Source organism: Erpetoichthys calabaricus, chromosome 18 (assembly GCF_900747795.2).
Source record: "Erpetoichthys calabaricus chromosome 18, fErpCal1.3, whole genome shotgun sequence".
In the NCBI taxonomy this organism is placed as follows: domain Eukaryota; kingdom Metazoa; phylum Chordata; class Cladistia; order Polypteriformes; family Polypteridae; genus Erpetoichthys; species Erpetoichthys calabaricus.
Genome location: NC_041411.2, coordinates 34,710,286 through 34,734,024, shown reverse-complemented (window position 1 = coordinate 34,734,024; position 23,739 = coordinate 34,710,286). Strand labels below are relative to the sequence as shown.

The window sequence follows — 23,739 nt, the reverse complement described above, 5'->3', positions numbered from 1 at the left end:
GAGAATTTTCTTTCTCATGGTCTGAGAGTCCTTCAGGTGCCTTTTGGCAAACTCCAGGTGGGCTGCCATGTGCCTTTTACTAAGGAGTGGCTTCCGTCTGGCCACTCTACCATACAGGCCTGATCTGTGGATTGCTGCAGAGATGGTTGTCCTTCTGGAAGGTTCTCCTCTCTCCACAGAGGACCTCTGGAGCTCTGACAGCATGACCATTGGGTTCTTGGTCACCTCCCTGACTAAGGCCCTTTTCCCCTGATCGCTCAGTTTAGGTGGCCGGCCAGCTCTAGGAAGAGTCCTGGTGGTTCCGAACTTCTTCCACTTACGGATGATAGAGGCCACTGTGCTCATTGGGACCTTCAAAGCAGCAGAAATTTTTCTGTAACTTTCCCCAGATTTGTGTCTCGAGACAATCCTGACTCGGAGGTCTACAGACAATTCCTTTGACTTCATGCTTGGTTTGTGCTCTGACGTGAACTGTCAACTGTGGGACCTCATATAGACAGGTGTGTGCCTTTCCAAATCATGTCCAGTCAACTGAATTTACCACAGGTGGACTCCAATTAAGCTGCAGAAACATCTCAAGGATGGCCAGGGGAAACAGGATGCACCTGAGCTTAATTTCGAGCTTCATGGTAAAGGCTGTGAATACTTATGTACATGTGCTTTCTCAATTTTTTTTATTTTTAATAAATTTGCAAAAACCTCAAGTAAACTTTTTTCACGTTGTCATTATGGGGTGTTGTGTGTAGAATTCTTAGGAAAAAAATGAATTTAATCCTTTTTGGAATAAGGCTGTAACATAACAAAATGTGGAAAAAGTGATGCGCTGTGAATACTTTCCGGATGCACTGTATGTTGTACCATGACAGAATTGCAAGAGGAGAATAAAAAGGCTGAGATTCTGGCTGAATTCACCATGAAAAAATAGCCTTTGTACAGGTACCGGCACTGATGGGCAGCATATCCACTGGCTATCAGCATGTGGCAAGCTTGGGATAGTTTAAAAATGTAAAACTGTGCAGAAAAGGTGTCAATGGGGGTCATACCTAGTTGTGTAATTTGATTTCCTCGAGGCATCAAGATCCAGTAACTGCAGTAGTTAAGTGTGACACCCCCCTCCACTGAAGTTGTATAATGTGCCACTGGCTTAACAGGTCTCATTTATTTATTTGAAAGTTTCATTATGTACCCATGTGTTAGCTTAGGCAATTGTTTAATAAAATGTAGTGAAAATCTAAATTGAGCTATATTGGTTTTGAAGTGATAAGAAAAACATCAGACTGCACAAAGTGTATGCCACAAGAAAGTGTATGAAATGAGATAAATTATTGACATGAAATTGGTGATTAATTCAATTCAGTTTATTTCTGTAGTGCTCTTTATTGAATTTAGCCATGGTGACACGCTCCCAGGTGAAATGCGAGTTTGTAAAAATGATAGTAAACACAAAATTAGTACACACAAAAACAGATTTGTTAACACACACGGAAAACAAAGTAGAAACTGATTTAACATTAATTGAAACCAGCAATATATGTCCATTTTTCACACAGATGCTATCACTACATTTTCAGAAAATCTTGTTTACCATATAATTTTTATTCTGTTCAATTATAGTGAAAGGTTGCAGTATTTTGTAGAAATTAAACCACATTACTAAGTGGATTGACTCCCTTACAGCATTGGTAAGCACTTCCATATTACACTAAAGGTATACTTCAGCTTTGTATGTTGCTTTGACAGCAGCTGTAGGCACCTCAATTGGGAGAAACTGTCATCTTTTGGAACTGTAACTTGCAAAAGGTATCGTGTCATCTAGTTTTCATTACAAATAAGTGTATACTTTGATGCTAATTCTATAGTTATCACAGTTTATCTTATGATATTTTTATATATATTTCCCTGCAAATTGATGCCAATAGTTCCTAAAATACGAATGTAACTGGATGGAAATTCTCCATAGAGGTTTGGGACCTTTTTTCGTTTCTTCCTTTCTTTCTTTGACTTAACGAAAGTGTTGTTATGAGAAACACAGATTTTTGTATTATTTTGAACAGGTCACAACAAAAAGGGCACAGGCATGGTGCCAGAGTAAGAATAATATCCCTTATTTTGAAACCAGTGCCAAGGAAGCCATCAATGTGGAGCAGGCCTTTCAAACCATTGCCAGAAACGCACTTAAACAGGTGGGCACCCTCTGTACAGTGGCATCCAGAACTAAACAGCCATTATGTTTTGTGCATTACAGTTTTGTGCATGTTCTTTGTTTTTACAAGACTGCCCACTTAAGTGTTAGTCACATGGTGTCAGAATACCATTTCTTAATGTACTGCATGCTTGTGAAACAAAAGAAATACCATTAACTGAAATGCATCTTGAGAATTTCTCTTACAGAAAATGTTACCTTAACATGTTTATTGTAATTGACTACAGGTTTCTATTTGACATTTAAAGTGGATGTGGGGGTGGTAGACAATTGGCAGCTTGCTTATATGTGTAAAATACAATTGGAATGTGTCAATAATATGGCTTACCAGTGACATGCATTATTTTTAAGGCTTAGATTGTGAATATGCAGATCTAAAGCTACAGATGTGGCCAAAAGTATTGCACCCTTTCACAATTTAAAAAGGTTTTCCATGAAATAAGTTTAAACTGACAAAAGTAAATCCATACTCACAATTCTTTATTCCACCAAGCATCCTCTTTGCTTTTGATTTAGGACTTCACATATTAAAAACAATGCAAATGGCATCTCCAAATATTATTGGGATCTCTAATATTTTGTAGCACACCTTTTGAAGGCAGTAACTACAATCAAGCTCTTTCTATAGCTGTGAATGAGACTTCTACCTCTTTAACCTGGCAGTATGGCCCCATCTTCTTGAACAATCTACTCAAGTTGTCTTCAGTTTGATTGGTCCCTTCTCCCAATTGTGAGTTTCAGCTACTTCTGTAGATGTTCAGCTTAATTCAGATCAGAATTCCTCAGTGGCCACTTTACCACTTACAATTTTTTATTCCCGAAAACCATTCTTGGGTTCTCGTAGATGTTTTTGGGTCATTATGCTACTGGTGGACAGATGACCTGTGACAGGACACTGAACTTTCTGACATTGGGCAGTATGTTTCAGTCTCAAAGAGCAAGATAAATATTCTGACGTCAGTGTCCTGCATGAATTCAAGGCACCCAGTTTCCAGCTTCATTACATAAACGAGCCTTCTCCATGTTTTACACTGGGGATGGTGAGTTTGTTTTTTCCCCGCTTTGTAAGCCTCGTTTTATCTTCTCATAGAGTTGCTGTGACTTACAAAAAAACCCTAGTTTAGTGGTTTATCAACATGCATTTTAGAAAACTCCAGTCAGTCTTTTTTGTCTTGTCTTTTACTGTCGCACACACTTTCATTCAGACAGTGGTGGATGATGCAACTTGAACCTGATGAACCTTGATCCTGAATCTGTCTTGATGTTTTCCTTGCTTCTTTCTCAACCATTCAGACATCCATCTGTTCTAATCAGGGTCTATTTTCCTCATGCTGCCATGTCCAGGAAGTTGGCTACGGTTCTGTGGACTTTAAACCTCTGATAATATTTGATATGTGGTCACAGGAACATGAAGCTGTTTGGAATGGTCCTGCAGCCTTAACCATGCTTGGCTATTATCTTCTTCCTTTCCTACTCCAAACAGCACTCTGCTCCTCTTTTCTCTTGTACATGCATGTTCACTGTGATGCAGACAATGTCACAACACAGCTGAGTGATGACTTCACTCCATTCAGATAGGCTGAGTGACTGATTATAACATTGCAGATGCACGTGATGCTAATTGCAGTATTCATCCTTCTTGAGAATCACTACACTTCAGTTTTGTCTATTAATTTTTAAAGAGGTTCCAATAATTTTATCCATGCCATTTTCATTTTTTATTTTCGTTTTAATAATAGGTCCTAAATCAAAAGTGAAATGCTCTATGGAGAATAGAATAAAGAATGGTGGGTGCCAGTCACTTTTGTCAGTTTCAACTTATTTCACAGAAAATTGTGGTAATATTTTTCTAATCATTGAAAGGTATCAATACTGTGTCTACTTTTGGCCTGAATTTTTACAATTCAGATTGTCACTCTTAAGATAATATTACCTGAGACTTCAAAATTCTCTGGTGCTTATGAATATTCATTACTAAATATTGTTTAGTATGCCAGTAAAGACAAGTTGCCCACTTCATTAGTTTACCTAAATACAATCACAGAATATTAATAATGACCTCATTGGTTTTACATGAAGTGAACACCTTAATTGGGTGCCATGAAAAACTATATATCAGTGCAAATTCTTATTCTAAACACTTAATCAGTCTGACTGCCTTGACTTGTTCTATCTTTTGGAATAAGCAAAATTTTCATTGTTGGGCTTTTAAGTTTACTTATCTTTATTTTATTTTTTTCTTCCCCAATTCAGGAGACAGAAGTTGAGCTATACAATGAATTTCCAGAGCCTATTAAACTAGACAAAAATGAGAGAACAAAGCCGACACCTGATAATTGCAGCTGCTGAAACCCACCAGATGTTTCTGTGCTTTACCCCATTCCCTTTCCTCCTCATCAGACCTCTAGTACTTTAATCCTTTGGTCCAGTACCTTGGCACTTCCATCTTATGTTGTGCCTGCAGCGTTCATACACCGTTCAATATCTTTTATCTGAAATATGATTTGTTAAAACAGTATAACTATAAACTCTAGCCATACATCCTTCCCATATGCCTTTTAAAACTCCCTCTACCCCAACAAGTCTGGACCTTGCTGCTTTGTTGCTCTGGCCTGCAGGCCGTTCTGAGGCCTTCCATATCTTGAAAATGGACGGTAACCAGTAGAAAGGCATTTTGTGAACCCTGTGTTATGCTCCTGGATGTCATGATAAGTGGACTGTGTGCCAGGTATCATGCAGGTTTTACAGGGCAAAGCAGAAGCAGAGTTGGACAGCCAATCTTTTACACACCTGTGAATTTTTCTATTGATCATGTGGTCTCGGTTTGTACACCATTTTTGCTGGCTATTGATTCAGATACAACCATAGTCAATGCGTCCCTCTTTTGCCTGCTTGCTGTGGTGCCCTACCCTATTAGTACACTAGAAGGGCTTGAACTATGATTCGGCCAGAGATGGACACATGCTGCTTTTGCTCTCACCCGCTGACCTGATGCCTGTGACTCCTCTATTCCTGCTGTTGCATCTTCCACTGCATCATTAATGCACGTGATTAATCTTGTTAGCTGGATACCTTACCTACCTTTCATCCTCCATAACCCTCTCCACCTTAGCTACTACCCTACACTTGCCAGTTGGACACTGCAGAATAACTTTTTTTTTTTTTTGCTGTAGATATCCACTTTGTTCAGCTGTTATACGCACTTGTTAGACCCTGGATATGTTTACCATAATTATTTCTTGTAGGTAGCAAATTTTGTCTATTTATAAAAATTTAAAACAATGCATATCAATCTATATAAAGAAACGATATATAGATATACCTTCAGAGAGGGTTACATATCTATATTATGTATGTGTGTATGTATGTTTGATATGCAAGCAAATTGAGTTAAGTTTGGATTGATCTTACACAAATTATTAAGTTTGTGTTTCTTTTACAACCTTGTCAAAAGAAAAACCGTGAAACAAGATGGAAGCCCAGCATCTGCTCCTTTTGTGTCCATCTCTGTGAAAGGCCAAGCTATTGACATGTTTATCTGCCCGGCTGGTCTGCAGGTCTGCTCAGATTGGCCAGATTTTTGTTAAATGCTTGTTATTACTTTTAACCAGTCTGATCTTTTACAATATACATGTATTACATTTAGCTTCTTAAAAAAAAAAAAAGAAAAATCTTGTAATAATTCATCATGGTATTATTAATGAAATAATAAATGCAACACGTGAGATTGTTTAAAATCTACTTTGGCTTACAATGTTGAGTGTTAGATTGTAGGACTGAGAGTTTTGAGGCCTGCGTTTATAAATACAGGAGAACTTACCGAAGCCATTACCAAGATGGCCTGTGTCAAGCATTGCTAAAGGTTTGGTGACGGTTTTACTTTTGCTTTGGGCTGTGGAAAATGGTTTGCCTGTTGCTGGCTTAATAACAAGCTAAAGTTATTATTATTATTTTTTTTTTTTCAACATCCTCAGTCATAGATGAACAAAGATTAGTTCAAATTATGTCTGCTCGTTTATTAATTAGTATTTTTTTTTAGATGTGTAGAGATCATCAGGGACTTATTTTTTAATTCCTTAGAGCTTGCAGTCTTGTACTGTTCATTGAAGGTGTGATGCTCCTGGTTGCTCATTTCCACCTGTTATGGTAAAGAATCTCCTTACCTATTACATTTCAGACCCTTTTATTTCCTAGAAGTTTGTGTTAAGGTTTCGGAGATAGAGATTAAATCGTCATTTCACAACAACCTCCTAGGAGCTGAAAACTACAGTGAAACCTAATTCCATGTTGAACAGTGACATTATGTGTGAAATTACAAAGCAAAAGTGAATCACAACTGTATCGTGGGGAAAAAAATGTCCACTATCACAGCTGTGTTAACACTTAAAGGGGGTTAAGTAAGTTGAAGATGTTGAGGAACTTGAAAAAGTATTAAAAAAGATGGTCACAATCTGAAATCTTTATCAACTTGACTGGGAATATTCATTTGTCAGTAAAAGACTATTTGCACCTTATGTGGCCATCATATAATTTCAGTTTCAATTAAATATTTGAAATGAATTAACCCTGACCACCTTCAGGTCACAAAACATGTTGATGGTTCCCTCTGAAAAGAGGAAAATCAGTTTTGGAAATACCTGGCATGGCAGAATGAGAGCACTAAGAATTTTAAAAAGGCAAGAATTATCTTCTAATTATCTAAAGTGTTGGTGCAAATCAGATCAAGCTAGCTGGTCATCCATCATTGGCTGTTAACACATTGGAAAAATTGTAACAACAAACGGCCATTCAGCCCAATGTACTCATCCATCCTCTTCACCTAAATTGTTCAAAATAACATCAAGTTGAGATTGGAAGGTCCTTAAAGGTCTCCTTTTCCACCACACTACTTGGTCATTTATTACATTTATCTGCAGTTCTTTTCATGAAGACAAACTCTGAAACGTTTGTGCAGAATCTGTTGTTTAGTTTCCAACTGTGCATGTGTTCTTGTTGCAGACTATATTTTAGTAAAGTTACAGCGGGGATCCACTGTACTAATTCCTTTCATAGTGTTGAACACCGCAATCATGTCACCTCTTAATCTAAATTTGGTTAAACTGAAAAAGTCCAACTCTTTCAATCTCATTTCCAAAATCAACCGTGTCCTTCTCTGGACTCCCCTTGGCACTACTATGTTACTTTTTGCAATGTGGAGACCAAAACTGCATAGAGTAGTCCATGTTAGGCCTCATTAGTGTGTGTTATAACTTAACCATAACCTCCGATGACTTGTACTTCACACATTGTGATGTATAACCTAACATCCTATTTGCTTTCTTTGATTGTTCCTGTCCACTGGCAGGATGTACTGTAGATAGTGAGGAGTCCAGCTTCTTCTCACAACGTGTACATTCAAGTTTTACTTTCCAATGTGCATTTTGATCTAACATTCAACTTCCAATGTGTATTTTTTTTTTTTTTTTTTACTTTAATTGGCCATAAATCTGCCCAAGCCTGTATGCTGTCCAAGTTCCTCACTAATAATTTAGCTACTTCTACGTTATTTGCCCATCCATTGAGTTTCGGTATCCTCTGCAAACTCAACCAGCTTGTTGTTTATATTTTTATCAGATTGTTTGTGCATATTAACAGGAGCAGCGGCCCCAGTGCTGACCCCTGAGGGACATCACTTTTAACTTAATTTAATTCTGATAATGTTGCACCCACCTACAAGTGCCCCAGATCCCCCCATCTTCTCATCTGACTTGCTTTGCATCTCCTTAGTGTTTAGCTGCTGGTTAATAGAAACAAAAAGACAAAATTAAGACAAATAAAATCTGGTCCCGCCACAGTAGTGGATTACTAAAGATATGTTTTAGTCAGTGTCACATCTGCATGGGAATGTTGTCAAGCCTTTACAACACAACGGCTGCAGCCCCACACGGCCATCCCAAAGCCACAGTGAAAGCAAGTTAAAGCACAGTTAAAGCAAGGCTACTGCATGGCTCCTGAGTGCTTGTAGGGAGCTTGACAAGCACACACAACTAAACCTTTCCATACTTTTGTTTTTGGTGGTGGACCATGGTTTTGTGTGTGTTTTTTATATATATATAATATATACAGTGGTGTGAAAAACTATTTGCCCCCTTCCTGATTTCTTATTCTTTTGCATGTTTGTCACACAAAATGTTTCTGATCATCAAACACATTTAACCATTAGTCAAATATAACACAAGTAAACACAAAATGCAGTTTTTAAATGATGGTTTTTATTATTTAGGGAGAAAAAAAATCCAAACCTATATGGCCCTGTGTGAAAAAGTAATTGCCCCCTTGTTAAAAAATAACCTAACTGTGGTGTATCACACCAGAGTTCAATTTCTGTAGCCACCCCCAGGCCTGATTACTGCCACCCACACCTGTTTCAATCAAGAAATCACTTAAATAGGAGCTGCCTGACACAGAGAAGTAGACCAAAAGCACCTCAAAAGCTAGACATCATGCCAAGATCCAAAGAAATACAGGAACAAATGAGAACAGAAGTAATTGAGATCTGTCAGTCTGGTAAAGGTTATAAAGCCATTTCTAAAGCTTTGGGACTCCAGCGAACCACAGTGAGAGCCATTATCCACAAATGGCAAAAACATGGAACAGTGGTGAACCTTCCCAGGAGTGGCCGGCCGACCAAAATTACCCCAAGAGCGCAGAGACGACTCATCCGAGAGGTCACAAAAGACCCCAGGACAACGTCTAAAGAACTGCAGGCCTCACTTGCCTCAATTAAGGTCAGTGTTCACGACTCCACCATAAGAAAGAGACTGGGCAAAAACGGCCTGCATGGCAGATTTCCAAGACGCAAACCACTGTTAAGCAAAAAGAACATTAGGGCTCGTCTCAATTTTGCTAAGAAACATCTCAATGATTGCCAAGACTTTTGGGAAAATACCTTGTGGACTGATGAGTCAAAAGTTGAACTTTTTGGAAGGCAAATGTCCCGTTACATCTGGCGTAAAAGGAACACAGCATTTCAGAAAAAGAACATCATACCAACAGTAAAATATGGTGGTGGTAGTGTGATGGTCTGGGGTTGTTTTGCTGCTTCAGGACCTGGAAGGCTTGCTGTGATAGATGGAACCATGAATTCTACTGTCTACCAAAAAATCCTGAAGGAGAATGTCCGGCCATCTGTTCGTCAACTCAAGCTGAAGCGATCTTGGGTGCTGCAACAGGACAATGACCCAAAACACACCAGCAAATCCACCTCTGAATGGCTGAAGAAAAACAAAATGAAGACTTTGGAGTGGCCTAGTCAAAGTCCTGACCTGAATCCAATTGAGATGCTATGGCATGACCTTAAAAAGGCGGTTCATGCTAGAAAACCCTCAAATAAAGCTGAATTACAACAATTTTGCAAAGATGAGTGGGCCAAAATTCCTCCAGAGCGCTGTAAAAGACTCATTGCAAGTTATCGCAAACGCTTGATTGCAGTTATTGCTGCTAAGGGTGGCCCAACCAGTTATTAGGTTCAGGGGGCAATTACTTTTTCACACAGGGCCATGTAGGTTTGGATTTTTTTTTCTCCCTAAATAATAAAAACCACCATTTACAAACTGCATTTTGTGTTTACTTGTGTTATATTTGACTAATGGTTAAATATGTTTGATGATCAGAAACATTTTGTATGACAAACATGCAAATGAATAAGAAATCAGGAAGGGGGCAAATAGTTTTTCACACCACTGTATATATATATATTAAAAATTCCATACATTAGTCATACCAGGTTTGTCTAGTTTATGATTACAGGCATAATTGATCACAGCATCCTAAATGGTAAAGTGCTGCATTCAACTGAAGACTAATGGAATGATGGTCACCCATTAATTTTCTGAACTAGCTTTTTGGAGTACAGAATGGGAATCCTCGCCTATCTAAGCAGTAATGGGCATATGGTAGAAACCATCTGTGGACTGGACACTGGTATATTATTGTATAAGCAATAATGCAGTGTTAACTATATATAGATATACTGTGTATATATATATATATATGTGTGTAGTATTATATATATATATATAGATATATATATAGATATATATAGAGACATATAGATTATATAGACTATAGATATAGATATATATATATATATATATATATCTATAGAGAGAGAGAGATATAGATGGAGAGAGAATTTTCTGTATAGGTATTTTTTCTGATTACTATTGAACCATATAAACATTGTGAGGTTCAGCCCAGTGGAGGGCAGCAATGAGCCATGTGTTATGAATGACAGTCTGCGATATCTATATATCTATAGAGATATATAGATAGAGAGAGATATAGATATACAGGTGCTGGTCATAAAATTAGAATATCATGACAAAGTTGATTTATTTCAGTAATTCCATTCAAAAACTGAAACTTGTATATTAGATTCATTCATTACGCACAGACTGATGTATTTCAATGTTTATTTCTTTTAATGTTGATGATTATAACTGACAACTAATGAAAGTCCCAAATTCAGTATCTCGGAAAATTAGAATATTGTGAAAAGGTTCAATATTGAAGACACCTGGTGCCACACTCTAATCAGCTAATTAACTCAAAACACCTGCAAAAGCCTTTAAATGGTCTCTCAGTCGAGTTCTGTAGGCTACACAATCATGGGGAAGACTGCTGACTTGACAGTTGTCCAAAAGACGACCATTGACACCTTGCACAAGGAGGGCAAGACACAAAAGGTCATTGCTAAAGAGGCTGGCTGTTCACAGAGCTCTGTGTCCAAGCACATTAATAGAGAGGCGAAGGGAAGGACAAGATGTGGTAGAAAAAAGTGTACAAGCAATAGGGATAACCGCACCCTGGAGAGGATTGGGAAACAAAACCCATTCAAAAATGTGGGGGAGATTCACAAAGAGTGGACTGCAGCTGGAGTCAGTGCTTCAAGAACCACCACACAGACGTATGCAAGACATGGGTTTCAGCTGTCGCATTCCTTGTGTCAAGCCACTCTTGAACAAGAGACAGCGTCAGAAGCGTCTCGCCTGGGCTAAAGACAAAAGGACTGGACTGCTGCTTTCTGATGAAAGTAAATTTTGCATTTCCTTTGGAAATCAAGGTCCCAGAGTCTGGAGGAAGAGAGGAGAGGCACAGAATCCACGTTGCGTGAGGTCCAGTGTAAAGTTTCCAGAAAAAAAAAAAAAAAAAAAAAAAAAAAAAAAAAAAAAAAAAAAAAAAAAAAAAAAAAAAAAAAAAAAAAAAAAAAAGGTCAGTGATGGTTTGGGGTGCCATGTCATCTGCTGGTGTTGGTCCAAGGTCAACGCAGCCATCTACCAGGAAGTTTTAGAGCACTTCATGCTTCCTGCTGCTGATGAACTTTATGGAGATGCAGATTTCATTTTCCAGCAGGACCTGGCACCTGCACACAGTGCCAAAGCTACCAGTACCTGGTTTAAGGACCTTGGTGTCCCTGTTCTTGATTGGCCAGTAAACTCGCCTGACCTTAACCCCATAGAAAATCTATGGGGTATTGTGAAGAGGAAGATGCAATATGCCAGACCCAACAATTCAGAAGAGCTGAAGGCCACTATCAGAGCAACATGGGCTCTCATAACACCTGAGCAGTGCCACAGACTGATCCACTCCATGCCACACCGCATTGCTGCAGTAATCCAGGCCAAAGGAGCCCCAACTAAATATTGAGTGCTGTACATGCTCATACTTTTCATGTTCATACCTTTCAGTTGGCCAACATTTCTAAAATTCCTTTTTTTGCATTGGTCTTAATTGATATTCTAATTTTCCGAGATACTGAATTTGGGACTTTCATTAGTTGTCAGTTATAAAAGAAATAAACATTTGAAATACATCAGTCTGTGTGTAATGAATGAATCTAATATACAAGTTTCACTTTTTGAATGGAATTACTGAAATAAATCAACTTTGTCATGATATTCTAATTTTATGACCAGCACCTGCATATAGAGAGAGGTGTGTGTACGTATCTATATCTCTTATCAAATTGCAGGGACAACAGGCACCACTAGGTAGTGCTGTGACCCAGAAGTCATTCAAAAGGGACAGGACAGGAAAGTTGTGTTGAAATAGTCGTTGAGTTTCATGAGATGTTTTTTGACAATGTAATTATTGTAACATTCATTAGCCTCCAAATGTTTGTGCTGTGCAATGAAGACATGTAGGTCTGAGATAAAAAGATGAGTAGGAGACGAGTGTCCAGAATTTCAGCTTTTGTTTCCTAGTATTGACATGTAGATGTGCTAAAACAATATACAGTAGACAATACCATCTTGTGTGGTGTTTAGGCAAACAAATATAGGAACACGGAAATGACAGGTGTATCCTATTAGACTGACAGTTTAAACAGTAAAGAGCTCACAATGTCAACTCCTGGTTTTATCCTTGGGTTTCACCTGTGAAGACTGCATTTGTTGTTGAAAACCAACATGAAGACTAGTCCTAGAGTCAGGGTCATCTTAACAGCAGCATAGGCCACTGTTTTGACCGCAAAACCGAAACATACATTGGCATCAGAAACATTGTGGGCCCCTAAATTTCCTGTAGCCCCCCTATGCCTGTACCCATAGATTAAGACGACCCCTGCAAAGAGCTGTCCTATGAGAGAAAAGCACACCACTTGAAGCTGAGAGAAAAATGTCAAATGAGTCCTGAGACATTACAAGCATTGGCATAACAATCTGAGTGTTCTGGAAAAAAAAATTGCTGGCCACCCGAGCAGAAGACATCAAACAAGTTGGCCAAGGAAAACAACAACAGCTGAAGACAAAACACGAGAGCTGTGAAAGAAACCCCAAAAACAACAGTCCGTGACATCTCCAACCACCCTCCACCAGACCTGGTGATCAGAAGTATGGAGGCCAATACCACAAAATGCAAACCACACATCAGTACTAAAAATTGGAAAGCCAGATTAGTATGTGCCAAAAAATTGTTTTTAAAACCATTTTCTGCACTAATGATACCAGGATTAACCTCACAAGGCCAATTTGTGGAGGAAGACGGATCTCCTAATAATACAAACAATACAAGCACAATGGAGGAAAGTGGCATGGCTTGGGCTTGCATGGCTGCTCTGGGGATGGCCCTCTGAGCTTTCATCAATGATGTAACTCATGACGGGATGAGGGGATGTTCACTAATTTTTCTACCCAAGTATGAAAAGTAAGTAGCAGCATGTTAAAAACACGTCTGGGCCTGTTGTGACACGTCTCAAGGTTACTCACGCGCAGTTGTGGCTCAGTGCGAGTCTAAAAATTCCAAGAGACAGGAGGTGAGGAGAGCACTTGTGTGAATCAAGTAAGAAAATGCTAGATTTGGAGCAACGTTCAGTGATAGAATTTCTTACAAAAAAAAGGGAAAAAGCCAAAGAAAATCCATGAACTGCAGTTTGTAGGATGATGGAGCAGACTTGCCATAAAGTAAAATTTTGGAGTAAGCAGTTTAAGTGGGGGTAGAGTGTCCATTGAAGATGACCCTCACACTGGACGGCCTGGGGAAGCAACTTCCACAGAAATGTGCAAGAAAGTCGAGGTTTAATTTTTGTCAGTCAGACGAATTAAGGTTTCCCGAATAGCTGAAGAAAAGGGCGTCTCAGCAGGTACAGTTTGGAAGGTCAGTAAAAGATGGGTTCCAAGAATGCTGACCCCCCCATGTCAGAAGGCCACGAGGCTCCAGAGCTATCAGGCAAACTTGGAGATGCTCTGTGAAGGACCAAGTGAGTATTTTTAATCATTTGGTGACTGGGGATGATAACTTGGGTCTATCACAAAAATCCTGAGTCCAAAATGGAGTCAATGCAGTGGAAGCACAAGTCATACCCTACCCCAAAACAAATCTGCAGACAAAGGTCGTGGCAACTGTCTTTGGGGATACTGAAGGACTTTTGCTTCTGGAGTTCATACCACACAAGATGACCATAACCAGCTATCTCTTTGCAGGAGTCAATCAAGGAGAAAAGACAAGGAAAACTCACTGCAGGTGTGTTGCTTCTTCACCACTACACGCCAGTTCACATGTCACATCAATCACAAGGCTGCCATCTGAGAATGTGGGTTCCAGCAGCTGAACCATCCACCCAACAGTCCTGACCTGGCTCCCTCGGATTATTGCCCGTTCTGTGTTTTTAAGAAATATCTCCTGGACAGCGGTCTTCAAGTGATGAAGATGTCAAGGCTGCTGTGCTCTCCTGGTTTGAAGGTCAAACAGAAGAATGTTTTTTTTTCCCCAAAGGGGATAAAGTCATTGCAGGAAAAGTGGATGAAGCGTCTGGAGCTATCAGGGAGTCGACTATATTGGAAAAATTAAAACTCTTCTGTCCTACTGAGGTAGATCAATTATTGAACGCCCTTGTAGCAACCCAATGAATTCAGAAACATTTGGTCTGCCGATTTACAGAGAAATGCATCCAGGTAATTGGGAGGGAACTTCATCATGGAGCAAGACAGTGACGTCAAAAATGCTGCAAACTCATCAAAGGAAAAACTGGAAAGTTTCAGACTGACCAAGTCAATCGGCAGACCTTGACCCAACTGAGCATGCAGAGGAGACAGAAGGGGCGAAAAACACCCAAACAAAACAGCAACTGACAGAAGCTGCTGTGACAGGCTGGAAAAGCAGAACAAAAGAAGAAAGCAACCATTTTGGTGATGTTGGTGATTCACAGGTTGAAAGCAGCCATTGAAGGCAAGGAATGTACAACCAAAGATTAAATTGGATTTGCTCCTATACTTTGTGTCAAAATTTGGGTGCCATCTTCTACATCGTTTAACACATCTAGATGTCAACACCAAGAAAAAACAAAAAAGCTGAAACTGTGGCCACTCATCTCGTACTCGTCTTTCAGTCTCCAACCAGCATGCACCAAAGACGAATGCATTGGCCTGGCCATTCCAAAACTGTCCGAGGGGACCGTAGCAGAGAATGATAGACTGAAGAGTTCAATCTAATCATTCTCGGGAGAATTTAGTGTTTAATATGCAAGTTTGTCTTAGTCCGGCTCCATCTCAAAAAGAAATGGAATCCCAGTGGATGAGAATTGAGTCGAACTGGCCAGTCCTCTGCCAAGGCAGTCCTGCATTTAATTGTTCTTCAGTGGGTGTCGTCCATCTTCATTAGATGCTCCGGCTGCCTTGTGAGTGGAGAGGTGACGCCAATCTGAGGATAAGGAGAACGGAGCCCTAAGGTAAGGTAGTCCTGCTTGCTAATCATGTCACTACGGAGTGATGATGTGTTGCATGTTGATTAGCACATGCAAATAAGAGTCTCTCTATAGGGTGGTCCAGATCTAATTATGCCATTTTCATTACGCTATAACTTACATAGAATTCACAGCATCTGCCCTGCACATAGAGATTTCACTTAAAATTCTTTTTGTTGCCGATAGATGGCAGCACCTGCCCTGCATTCCAAAATGGCGGGGAGACGGTTGTTAGTCGAACAGTTGCATAATTAGATCTGGACCACCCTGTATATTCTGTAAATATGACAATAATGATCCTATGCGGGTGGCACGGTGGCGCAGTGGTAGCGCTGCTGCCTCGCAGTTAGGAGACCCGGGTTCGCTTCCCGGGTCCTCCCTGCCTGGCGTTTGCATGTTCTCCCCGTGTCTGCGTGGTTTCCTCCCACAGTCCAAAGACATGCAGGTTAGGTGGATTGGCGATTCTAAATTGACCCCAGTGTGTGTTTGTGTGTGTCCTGCGGTGGGTTGGCACCCTGCCCAGGATTGTTTTCCTGCCTTGTGCCCTGTGTTGGCTGGGATTGGCTCCAGCAGACCCCCGTGACCCTGTGTTAGGATTCAGCAGGTTGGAAAATGAATGGATGATCCTATGCAGGGACCCAAAAATGCTACTGGAGGTGGTCTGAAAGGCCCTCCTAGCCCAGCTGTCCTTGAGCTTGGGTCCACATCAATGGCAGACTGGACTGGTCTGACAACACAGAAGAACTATATAAGAAAGGGCAGAGCAGGCCCTCTTGTTCTTAGGAGACTGTGTTCCTTTAACTCTTTCAGGGCTGATGTCAACTTTTGTCAAAATTCAGGAGTAGAGGATGGTAATCAGCTATAAACTGCAACAAAACTCACCCTTCCATTTTAGTTTGACTCTCTCTGCTAGAAATAACAGTTACCTAGCTTTGTTAATTTAACCTCGAGTCCCTACACGTGCATGAGTGGCGAAAAGCAAGCAACCGATAAAATGGCACCAACATCTGGTGAAAGACCAAAGAAAATGTGCCAAGCAAAATACTCCATGGACATTTTACGTAATTTCGTTGAATACGATTCTGACTTGTCGGACTCCGAGTTTGATGCAAGTGATCTAGAGACGGATATCAGAAATGAAAGTGAGGTGCCAGCATCTTCTGATCGGTCCCCAGCTGATCGTGGCACTGAACACTTTCGTGTAGCTGATGCGCCTACAGCAGCGTTTGCCTGTGAGGACCACCACTTATGATGACAAGTGGTACAAACCATATTGTGTCACACTGCAACTGCCACCAGCACCCACCCACCTGCTGTGCAAAGACAGCCAGGCAGCTGGCCCAATGTGCATTCCTGCTGACCATCGAGGTGCCCCCATGCAGCCACTGCTGCCAAACATGCGCCCAACAGCAGCCACAGACATTTTATGTTGACTTATGTGTGAAACCATAGCTTTGTGTGCTTTTCAGAAAACTTGAGTTTTTTGGAAAAAATATTCAGCCCTCAAAGAGTTAATGTAAAATAGCAACATCCACATCTTATACAATGCTGGGATGACCAGGGCACTTTTCTCTGTTGTACTGTGCTGGGCTGGTACCATCACGTCAAGAGAAGTCCACCGATTCAACAAGCTAATTAAAAGGGCATCCTCGGGGATGGGACACACTCTGGACCCCAAGGAGGTCGTAGCGAAGGAGAGAATGCAAACAAAAAACTGAGTGCCATCATGAACAATGATCCACATCCTCTCTCTGTGACACACAAACAGCTGAGGACTTTCGGACAACGAAGTATTCAGCAGAAGCGGGTCAAGAAACACTACGGGGACTCTTTTATACCAACAAAAAAGTAAGGCCTCGCTGTGACTCTCAAGTCAATTTTTTTGTTCTTTATTTCGCCTTATACAATTTCTTGTACAGTATTAGGAATTTGTTAGTTTTCGCATTACCCCTTGGGGTCAGAGCGCAGGGTCAGCCATTGTACAGCGCCCCCTTGAGCAATTACAGGTTAAGGGTCTTGCTCAAGGGCCCAGCAGAGTAGGATCTCTTTTGGCAGTGACGGGGATTCGAACCGGCAACCTTCTGGATACCAGCACAGAACCTTAGCCTCAGAGTTGTCTTTCTTTTTAATTTTCCTTTTTTTTATTCATTCTGGTGTATGTTCAAACTATAGAATATATTTTTCAGAATGGTGAAAAATTCTAAAAATGAGTGAAGTTAGCCTGTTGGTGGGGGATTCTGAACGTAGCACCTTGTTACCCCCTGCTAGAGGGTCTACAGAACAGCCATGCAGCAGGATGTTCTGCACACTCACCAGTCAAACGAGCGTGTATAACTGAACATCTGGACGTGCTCGGCAAATCCTGTGCTAATATCTGGAAACGGCGCACAAACATTTATTTTTCAAATGTGTTTTGCCCCCCCCCCCCACCCCCTTTTAACAAAATCTTCGTTCTTCAATGTTATTTTTCATTGTCCACGTCCAGTCTCACTGATCTGTGAGCAAGTGGCGCTTATCTTTACCTCGCCCGGGTTAAAGCGTACGTTGATTTATTGTGTGTTAATGGCGCTATCGTTACCTTATACGTCCTTAACAACTTGGTGGCCCCCTTTCAGTGATCTGATGAATGGCATTTGTGTTTTCTGCACGGCACACCAGTTTCTTACGAGCACCTGACTCACATCGCGAAATCTGCCCGCTGCGACTAAATGGTTGTCCTTCGATACATCAGCATACTTTCTTGGGTTGGCTCCCGGTCCGACGGATGAATCGTAGATGGGTCCCAAAGCTTAACGCTTCGCCGTACCGAACTGTGTGTAGAGTTAGTCGGCTACCACTAAGTCGATGCTGTCATTTGTCTGCTAACGTTGGGCAGTCCGTGCGCATCCGAGCTCCGTGAATGTGAACGCACTGAATACTCCAACGCCATCACAACTGAGCTCGCCTAGCTGACGAAAGGCGTGTCCTTCGGTGAACTTTGCTAGGCTCTCTACTGCTCCTGCTGCTGCAGCTACACCGCATTGCCACACGGGGGCGTCTGCTGTGTTAGTTCCAATGATTTAAACACTATATTTTTTCGAATCTCCGATAAACCATAAACGTAGAGGGTCCTAGGGTGAAAGACGGATCTTTTTTTGTCCGGATTGCGTAGAAGATGCGCTCGGAGGCTGCCGCGTTTTCGCTCCTTGCAACTCGAAAACGAGTCCCCCTACGCTAGGCACTGCTTTACGCGCGGGGTGCGCGCTGCTCTTTGGCGTTTTTCTGCGTTGATGCAACGAGACACGCACGGTGTGCAGTATAATTGCAAAGAGGAGAGCACGCGCTTTGCATCCCGGTGCTCAGCTCGACTTACTGGCTTACCGGTCGTGAGAAACCGAGCTTTAAACGCAGCTGCAAAAACACAAGTTAATGCACGCATCAGTCGAAGCTGTTGTTGTTCTCAATCACGTCCGGGCGGCGGCGAGAAAAGAGGCGCCGGCGCACTCGCGGCGAAGCAGTAGCACAGTTAAGCGTGGAGAGAGCATCTTTGACACATCGTGCGGGGGATCTGCTCTGTGAACGCCTAAGCAGATAAGAGATGTCTTCTTCCGACCTCCAGGAGACAGCACCGGTCGCTGCGGCCACAGAAGAAGCGGTGCCTGCCACACCACTTAAGAAGACCGCGGCTAGCAAGAAAGCTAAAGCCGGCGCAGCCGCCGCCGCCCCCTCATCGTCGAGTAAAAAGAAGAAGTCCAAAAAGAAGAAGAACCAGCCCGGTAAATACAGTCAGCTGGTGGTGGAAACAATTCGCAAACTGGGGGAAAGAAATGGCTCTTCTCTCGCCAAAATCTTTAACGAAGCGAAAAAGGTGCCCTGGTTCGACATGCAAAACGGCCGCACCTACCTGAAGTACTCCATCAAGGCGCTGGTGCAGAACGATTCTCTCATCCAGGTGAAGGGCACCGGTGCCAACGGCTCGTTCAAGCTGAACAAGAAGAAGTTGGAGGGGGCAGCCGACAAGAAGGGCTCATCGGGGGCAAAAAGTCACAAGAAAGCAGCTGCGCCAGCCAAGACGACAGCAGCCAAAAAGGCAAAGCCCGCCCAGAAAGCGAAGAAACCCAAAGCCGTCGCAGGCGCTAAGAAGGTGGCCAAGCCCAAAAAAGCCAAGCCTGCAGGTGCCAAAAAAGCGAAGAAGGTGAAGAAGCCCACCAAGGCGAGCAAAGCCAAGAAGGCGTGAGGGGGCGACAGCTTCGCCCTGCCCTGTCCCGCTCTTTGACCCGTCGCTTTTCTCTTCGACTCTTTATTATTGCGTTAAGTGAAGCTTTTTTTTTCCCATTTGGAGGATGCTTTGTGTTTGAACTGAAAATGGCAATTGTGTACTTTTTTTTTTTTTTGTAAAATGTTTAAGTTTTTTTTTTAATTGTTTATATAATTATCAAGTAAAGAAAAGGACATCCTGATGCTTTGGCGGATTGTGAGCGCGCTGGCTTGCGCTCTTTTTTTTCCCGGGGGGGGTCACTGTGGTATTGTGCACTTAAAACAGTTTGTCACTTTCCTGATTGCTCATTAAACGTTATTTTTGTGAAAAATTAAGCTGGTCCTCGTTTGTGAGTGTGGTATCTGCACGAATGGGTGTGGCGTGCATCCAGCGTAACTGACAGTAAATGAAACGGGGATGCTGACTTCAGATAGCGCAGGCGTAATGTGCCGACAGCTATGCAGATCTGATTAGCTTTTATATGAGCGATACTTTAATTGGAGAATGGCTGGTATTCTGTCATTCATATCATAAAAGCAACAGGCCGTTTATCTTGAAAGACTGCTAGTACTGTCATTCTGGTTTATCCTTTGGTTTTTATTTGTACAGGTGACTTGATATATAACTGAGTCGGGACATTGTCCACCACAGTACAGGACACAAAACCAATCCAGGACGGGAAGCCGAGTGAAAACTGAGAGGTGAGACTGTAGGCGCTCTCAAGAACGGAGATTTAATGGTGCCTTTTTATAAAGAGTAATGGGAGCGCCTTGTAAGCCATATACTATATGTCAGTCAACACAGACATACTAAAAGTTCTGCATACACGCATTGGTCTGAAAATGGTGTGTAGTGGGCAACAACTGGAGATTTAGCATAATGTCGACTTGAGTTATAACGGGCTGTAGAGGTTTGAAGACGGTGGGTACAAGTTCAAAACGGAGAAGGCAGGGTGAAGTACTTCGAGAAAAATTAACTGCAAGTCTGTACTGATACTGCTGCCCAGTACGAGCCCACGTTAGCCAGCTATTGGATTGTTGGCCCTTTCAAAAAGCATGTATTAATATTTGAGGGTTGACTTTCCAACAGGTGGTTTATTCTCCATAGTCAAATTAAGCAGCTCTGACTTTTATTTACTTTTTTTTGTTTTACTATTGAAACCTTTAAATTTCATTTCGGTGGATAAAGATTGGAAAAGCATTTCAAGTTGGATTCGGGTCACTTGTCCATCCAGTTTTGCATTTGAAAGTTTGAGTAATCTTGAAAAATTATTTAATTTTACCTTTAATTATTTAATTCTTTACAAAAAATTAATTGCCTTGATGCAATTTTACTAAATATTTCTCTGATTTACATAATAAAAAATATAAATTGTGTGTGTGTTGCCGGAGAGGTAGATGTTAAAAGAAATGGTCAAGTATTACATTATTGTATAGGAAAACAAATAGTCGCACAACTGCACCATACTTAGCCCTGCAGCAATAAAGGGATATGGAGGCCAAACGAATCAATTCTGTTCGGATCAGGTCATCCATCCAAATATTCACTGACCCCTTTTTTTCTGCAGTATTTAGCAGTAGGGAGTCGGGGGGTGCACGGCAAGCGTCATTCTAGATCACCCAGTAGCATCGCGCCACTGTGAATTTAACATTTAACCAAAATGTACGCCTTTGGAGTACAGAAGGGAATCAAAATTACGTGAACTTGTGGGGAACGCATGAACCGCGCACAGAAATCTTCAGACGAGAAATCCCTACGCGCTGCTTCACCGTGCTGGCCCGTCATTACTGGCACGACATATCGGAAAGTTACACCAAAAAATAGTGCTGATGATATATCCGGTTATAATTCGTACATCACTTGCGGTCTGATCATTTTATTCAATTTAAACTTAGTTTGTTTTATTAATTAGTAATCCACGATAATGTAGTGACGTGTTTTAAAATCATTTTTATTCTTGCAGTCCATATGTTAGGGGGCGTGATGATTGCCACTTCATCATGTAGAACATTTCTTCTCTCAAAATACACCCTCTTCAGTATTTAATATGTCGACATGCACATTAGTAAATACAATTGTATGTTTGAAGTGCTTAACACCAACTGAAGTCCTCTATTAAATAAATAATATTACAATTACTAATAACGTCAAAGCACAATAACAGCACTGTGTTTTCTGTCGGCCAGTTGCCACTGCAGTCGTGGCCACATTACTGTTTTTTTTATTAAACTGATGTTTAATTTTTTAAACAAGTAAGACATTTTGGGGGCCGTGCAGCTGTGAGTGCAGTGTGGAAACCCCTCATTTAAAAAACACCAAAATGCAAGTCTGTATCATCTTGATTGGTTAACAACTTTCAACAACATAATATTTCTGCGTATACCGTACGGCTACATTTATTTTATTAACAACAAACGTTGCCAGGATTGCAGGCTGACACAAACTCTCACACATGCAGAATGTTTCCGCGGTCTGTTTCCGTTACTTTTTCCCCCTGATAATGTAATTGTACAGCTTTAAGTATCGTTAATGTAACGTTCCGGAAACCTTTATAAGCGTACTCCTTTTCTCCATCCCTGTCAAATCTTCACCTAATCCCAGCTTTCCTCTTGTGTAAGTAAAGCCACGACAAGGTGTTTTTGAAACGCTCCCTTTGTCACATGACGTTATGCAGCTACTGAGGAGCAGGCGCAGATCTCCGCGCACTGGTAAAGGCTTTTAGTTCTCCGGACTTCCTCGTGCCTCTAAACTAATGACTGGTCCTCATCCTTTGATACAAAACCCTGTTTTACAAAACGTTCTTCTTCACTCCAGTTTACATAGCCCCATTTCGAAATCCTTTCTTCCTTGAGATGTTATTGTCGGGGTGCCATGACTCTTAAGAAGTTAAGCCATCGTTCAGTTGCAAAACATTTTCCATCAAGGATTCGTAAAGTGCAGTTGACATATTTATAAGTGATTAGAAAGTGTGATCGTCCGTAGTCGAATTCACATGCGGGTTCCTTTCTATGAGCACCTAAGTCTTTTTAGGCAGCAGCACGGCCTGGATGTTAGGCAGTACACCTCCCTGGGCGATGGTCACACCGCCGAGCAGTTTGTTGAGCTCTTCGTCGTTGCGGATGGCCAGCTGTAGATGCCGAGGGATGATCCGGGTCTTCTTATTGTCCCGAGCAGCATTACCAGCCAGCTCCAAGATCTCAGCCGACAGGTACTCCAGCACCGCGGCGAGGTACACGGGGGCGCCGGCACCGACTCTCTCCGCGTAGTTGCCCTTGCGTAATAGGCGGTGCACCCGGCCCACCGGGAACTGCAAGCCTGCCCTGGAAGACCGCGACTTGGCCTTAGCTCGAGTCTTACCTCCAGCTTTTCCTCTGCCAGACATTTCGGCTTAGCGTATTTGATTAAAAAACGCACGAGTCACAAAGATGTTACTGACGGCATCTGAAAAGCAACTCACTTGGAACTGCCCGACCCGCAGCGCACCGCCAAACACGCCACTGCGACAGGCGCGCTACTGCATGAGCGATACGTGTCCCTTATTGGACGAGCTCGAAACTTTCACTTTCTCATTGGCGCTTTTCGCAATCTATTTGCATATGCGCGGTCTTCACTCTACCATGGCATGGGTTTACTTTGAGTGCGGTTATAATGAGCGTGGAACCTCAACCGTCTGTAGTGATACGATTATTAATCCAGCACAGTAGATAAGTCTTCACTTATACACTTGTATGCTTAAACCCTTTGGCTACAGGCTACATCGGGCACACAACCTAATAAACCGAGGTGTGTATATAAAAATATAATCAGTTGGTCTCTCTGTGTGTGTGTGTGTATACAGTGCATCCGGAAAGTATTCACAGCGCATCAGTTTTCCACATTTTGTTATGTTACAGCCTTATTCCAAAATGGATTATTAAATTCATTTTTTTCCCTCAGAATTCTACACACAACACCCCATAATGACAACGTGAAAAAAGTTTACTTGAGATTTTTGCAAATGTATTAAAAATAAAAAAAATTGAGAAAGCACATGTACATAAGTATTCACAGCCTTTGCCATGAAGCTCAAAATTGAGCTCA

General features: G+C 41.5%; 3 protein-coding genes across 4 annotated transcripts in view; 2 read left to right on the top strand and 1 right to left on the bottom strand.

Moving 5' to 3' along the window:
• Positions 1 to 5,944, top strand: part of rab7a (RAB7a, member RAS oncogene family) — a 46,681-nt gene extending 40,737 nt beyond the window's left edge. For both annotated transcript variants that reach the window (XM_028824131.2, XM_051921181.1), the window contains exons 5-6: positions 2,055 to 2,183; positions 4,457 to 5,944. In XM_028824131.2, the coding sequence (XP_028679964.1) occupies positions 2,055 to 2,183; positions 4,457 to 4,552 (225 nt within the window). In that variant the 3' untranslated portion in view covers positions 4,553 to 5,944. The remainder of the gene's footprint in view (positions 1 to 2,054; positions 2,184 to 4,456) is intronic.
• A 12,963-nt stretch (positions 5,945 to 18,907) lies between these two features.
• Positions 18,908 to 19,994, top strand: LOC114668801 (histone H1.10). The gene has a single exon (XM_028824747.2). The coding sequence runs from the start codon at positions 19,000 to 19,002 to the stop codon at positions 19,636 to 19,638; it is 639 nt and encodes a 212-aa protein (XP_028680580.1). The 5' UTR covers positions 18,908 to 18,999; the 3' UTR covers positions 19,639 to 19,994.
• Positions 19,995 to 22,287: 2,293 nt separating this feature from the next.
• On the bottom strand, positions 22,288 to 23,194 carry LOC114668941 (histone H2A type 2-B). The gene has a single exon (XM_028824974.2). It carries the CDS (start codon positions 23,039 to 23,041, stop codon positions 22,676 to 22,678), a length of 366 nt encoding a protein of 121 aa, XP_028680807.1. The 5' UTR covers positions 23,042 to 23,194; the 3' UTR covers positions 22,288 to 22,675.
• Positions 23,195 to 23,739: the final 545 nt, after the last annotated feature.

Coding starts and splice junctions, on each gene's coding strand:
- LOC114668801 (XM_028824747.2), top strand. CDS start 19,000: ATGTCTTCTTCCGACCTCCAGGAGACAGCACCGGTCGCTGCGGCCACA.
- LOC114668941 (XM_028824974.2), bottom strand. CDS start 23,041: ATGTCTGGCAGAGGAAAAGCTGGAGGTAAGACTCGAGCTAAGGCCAAG.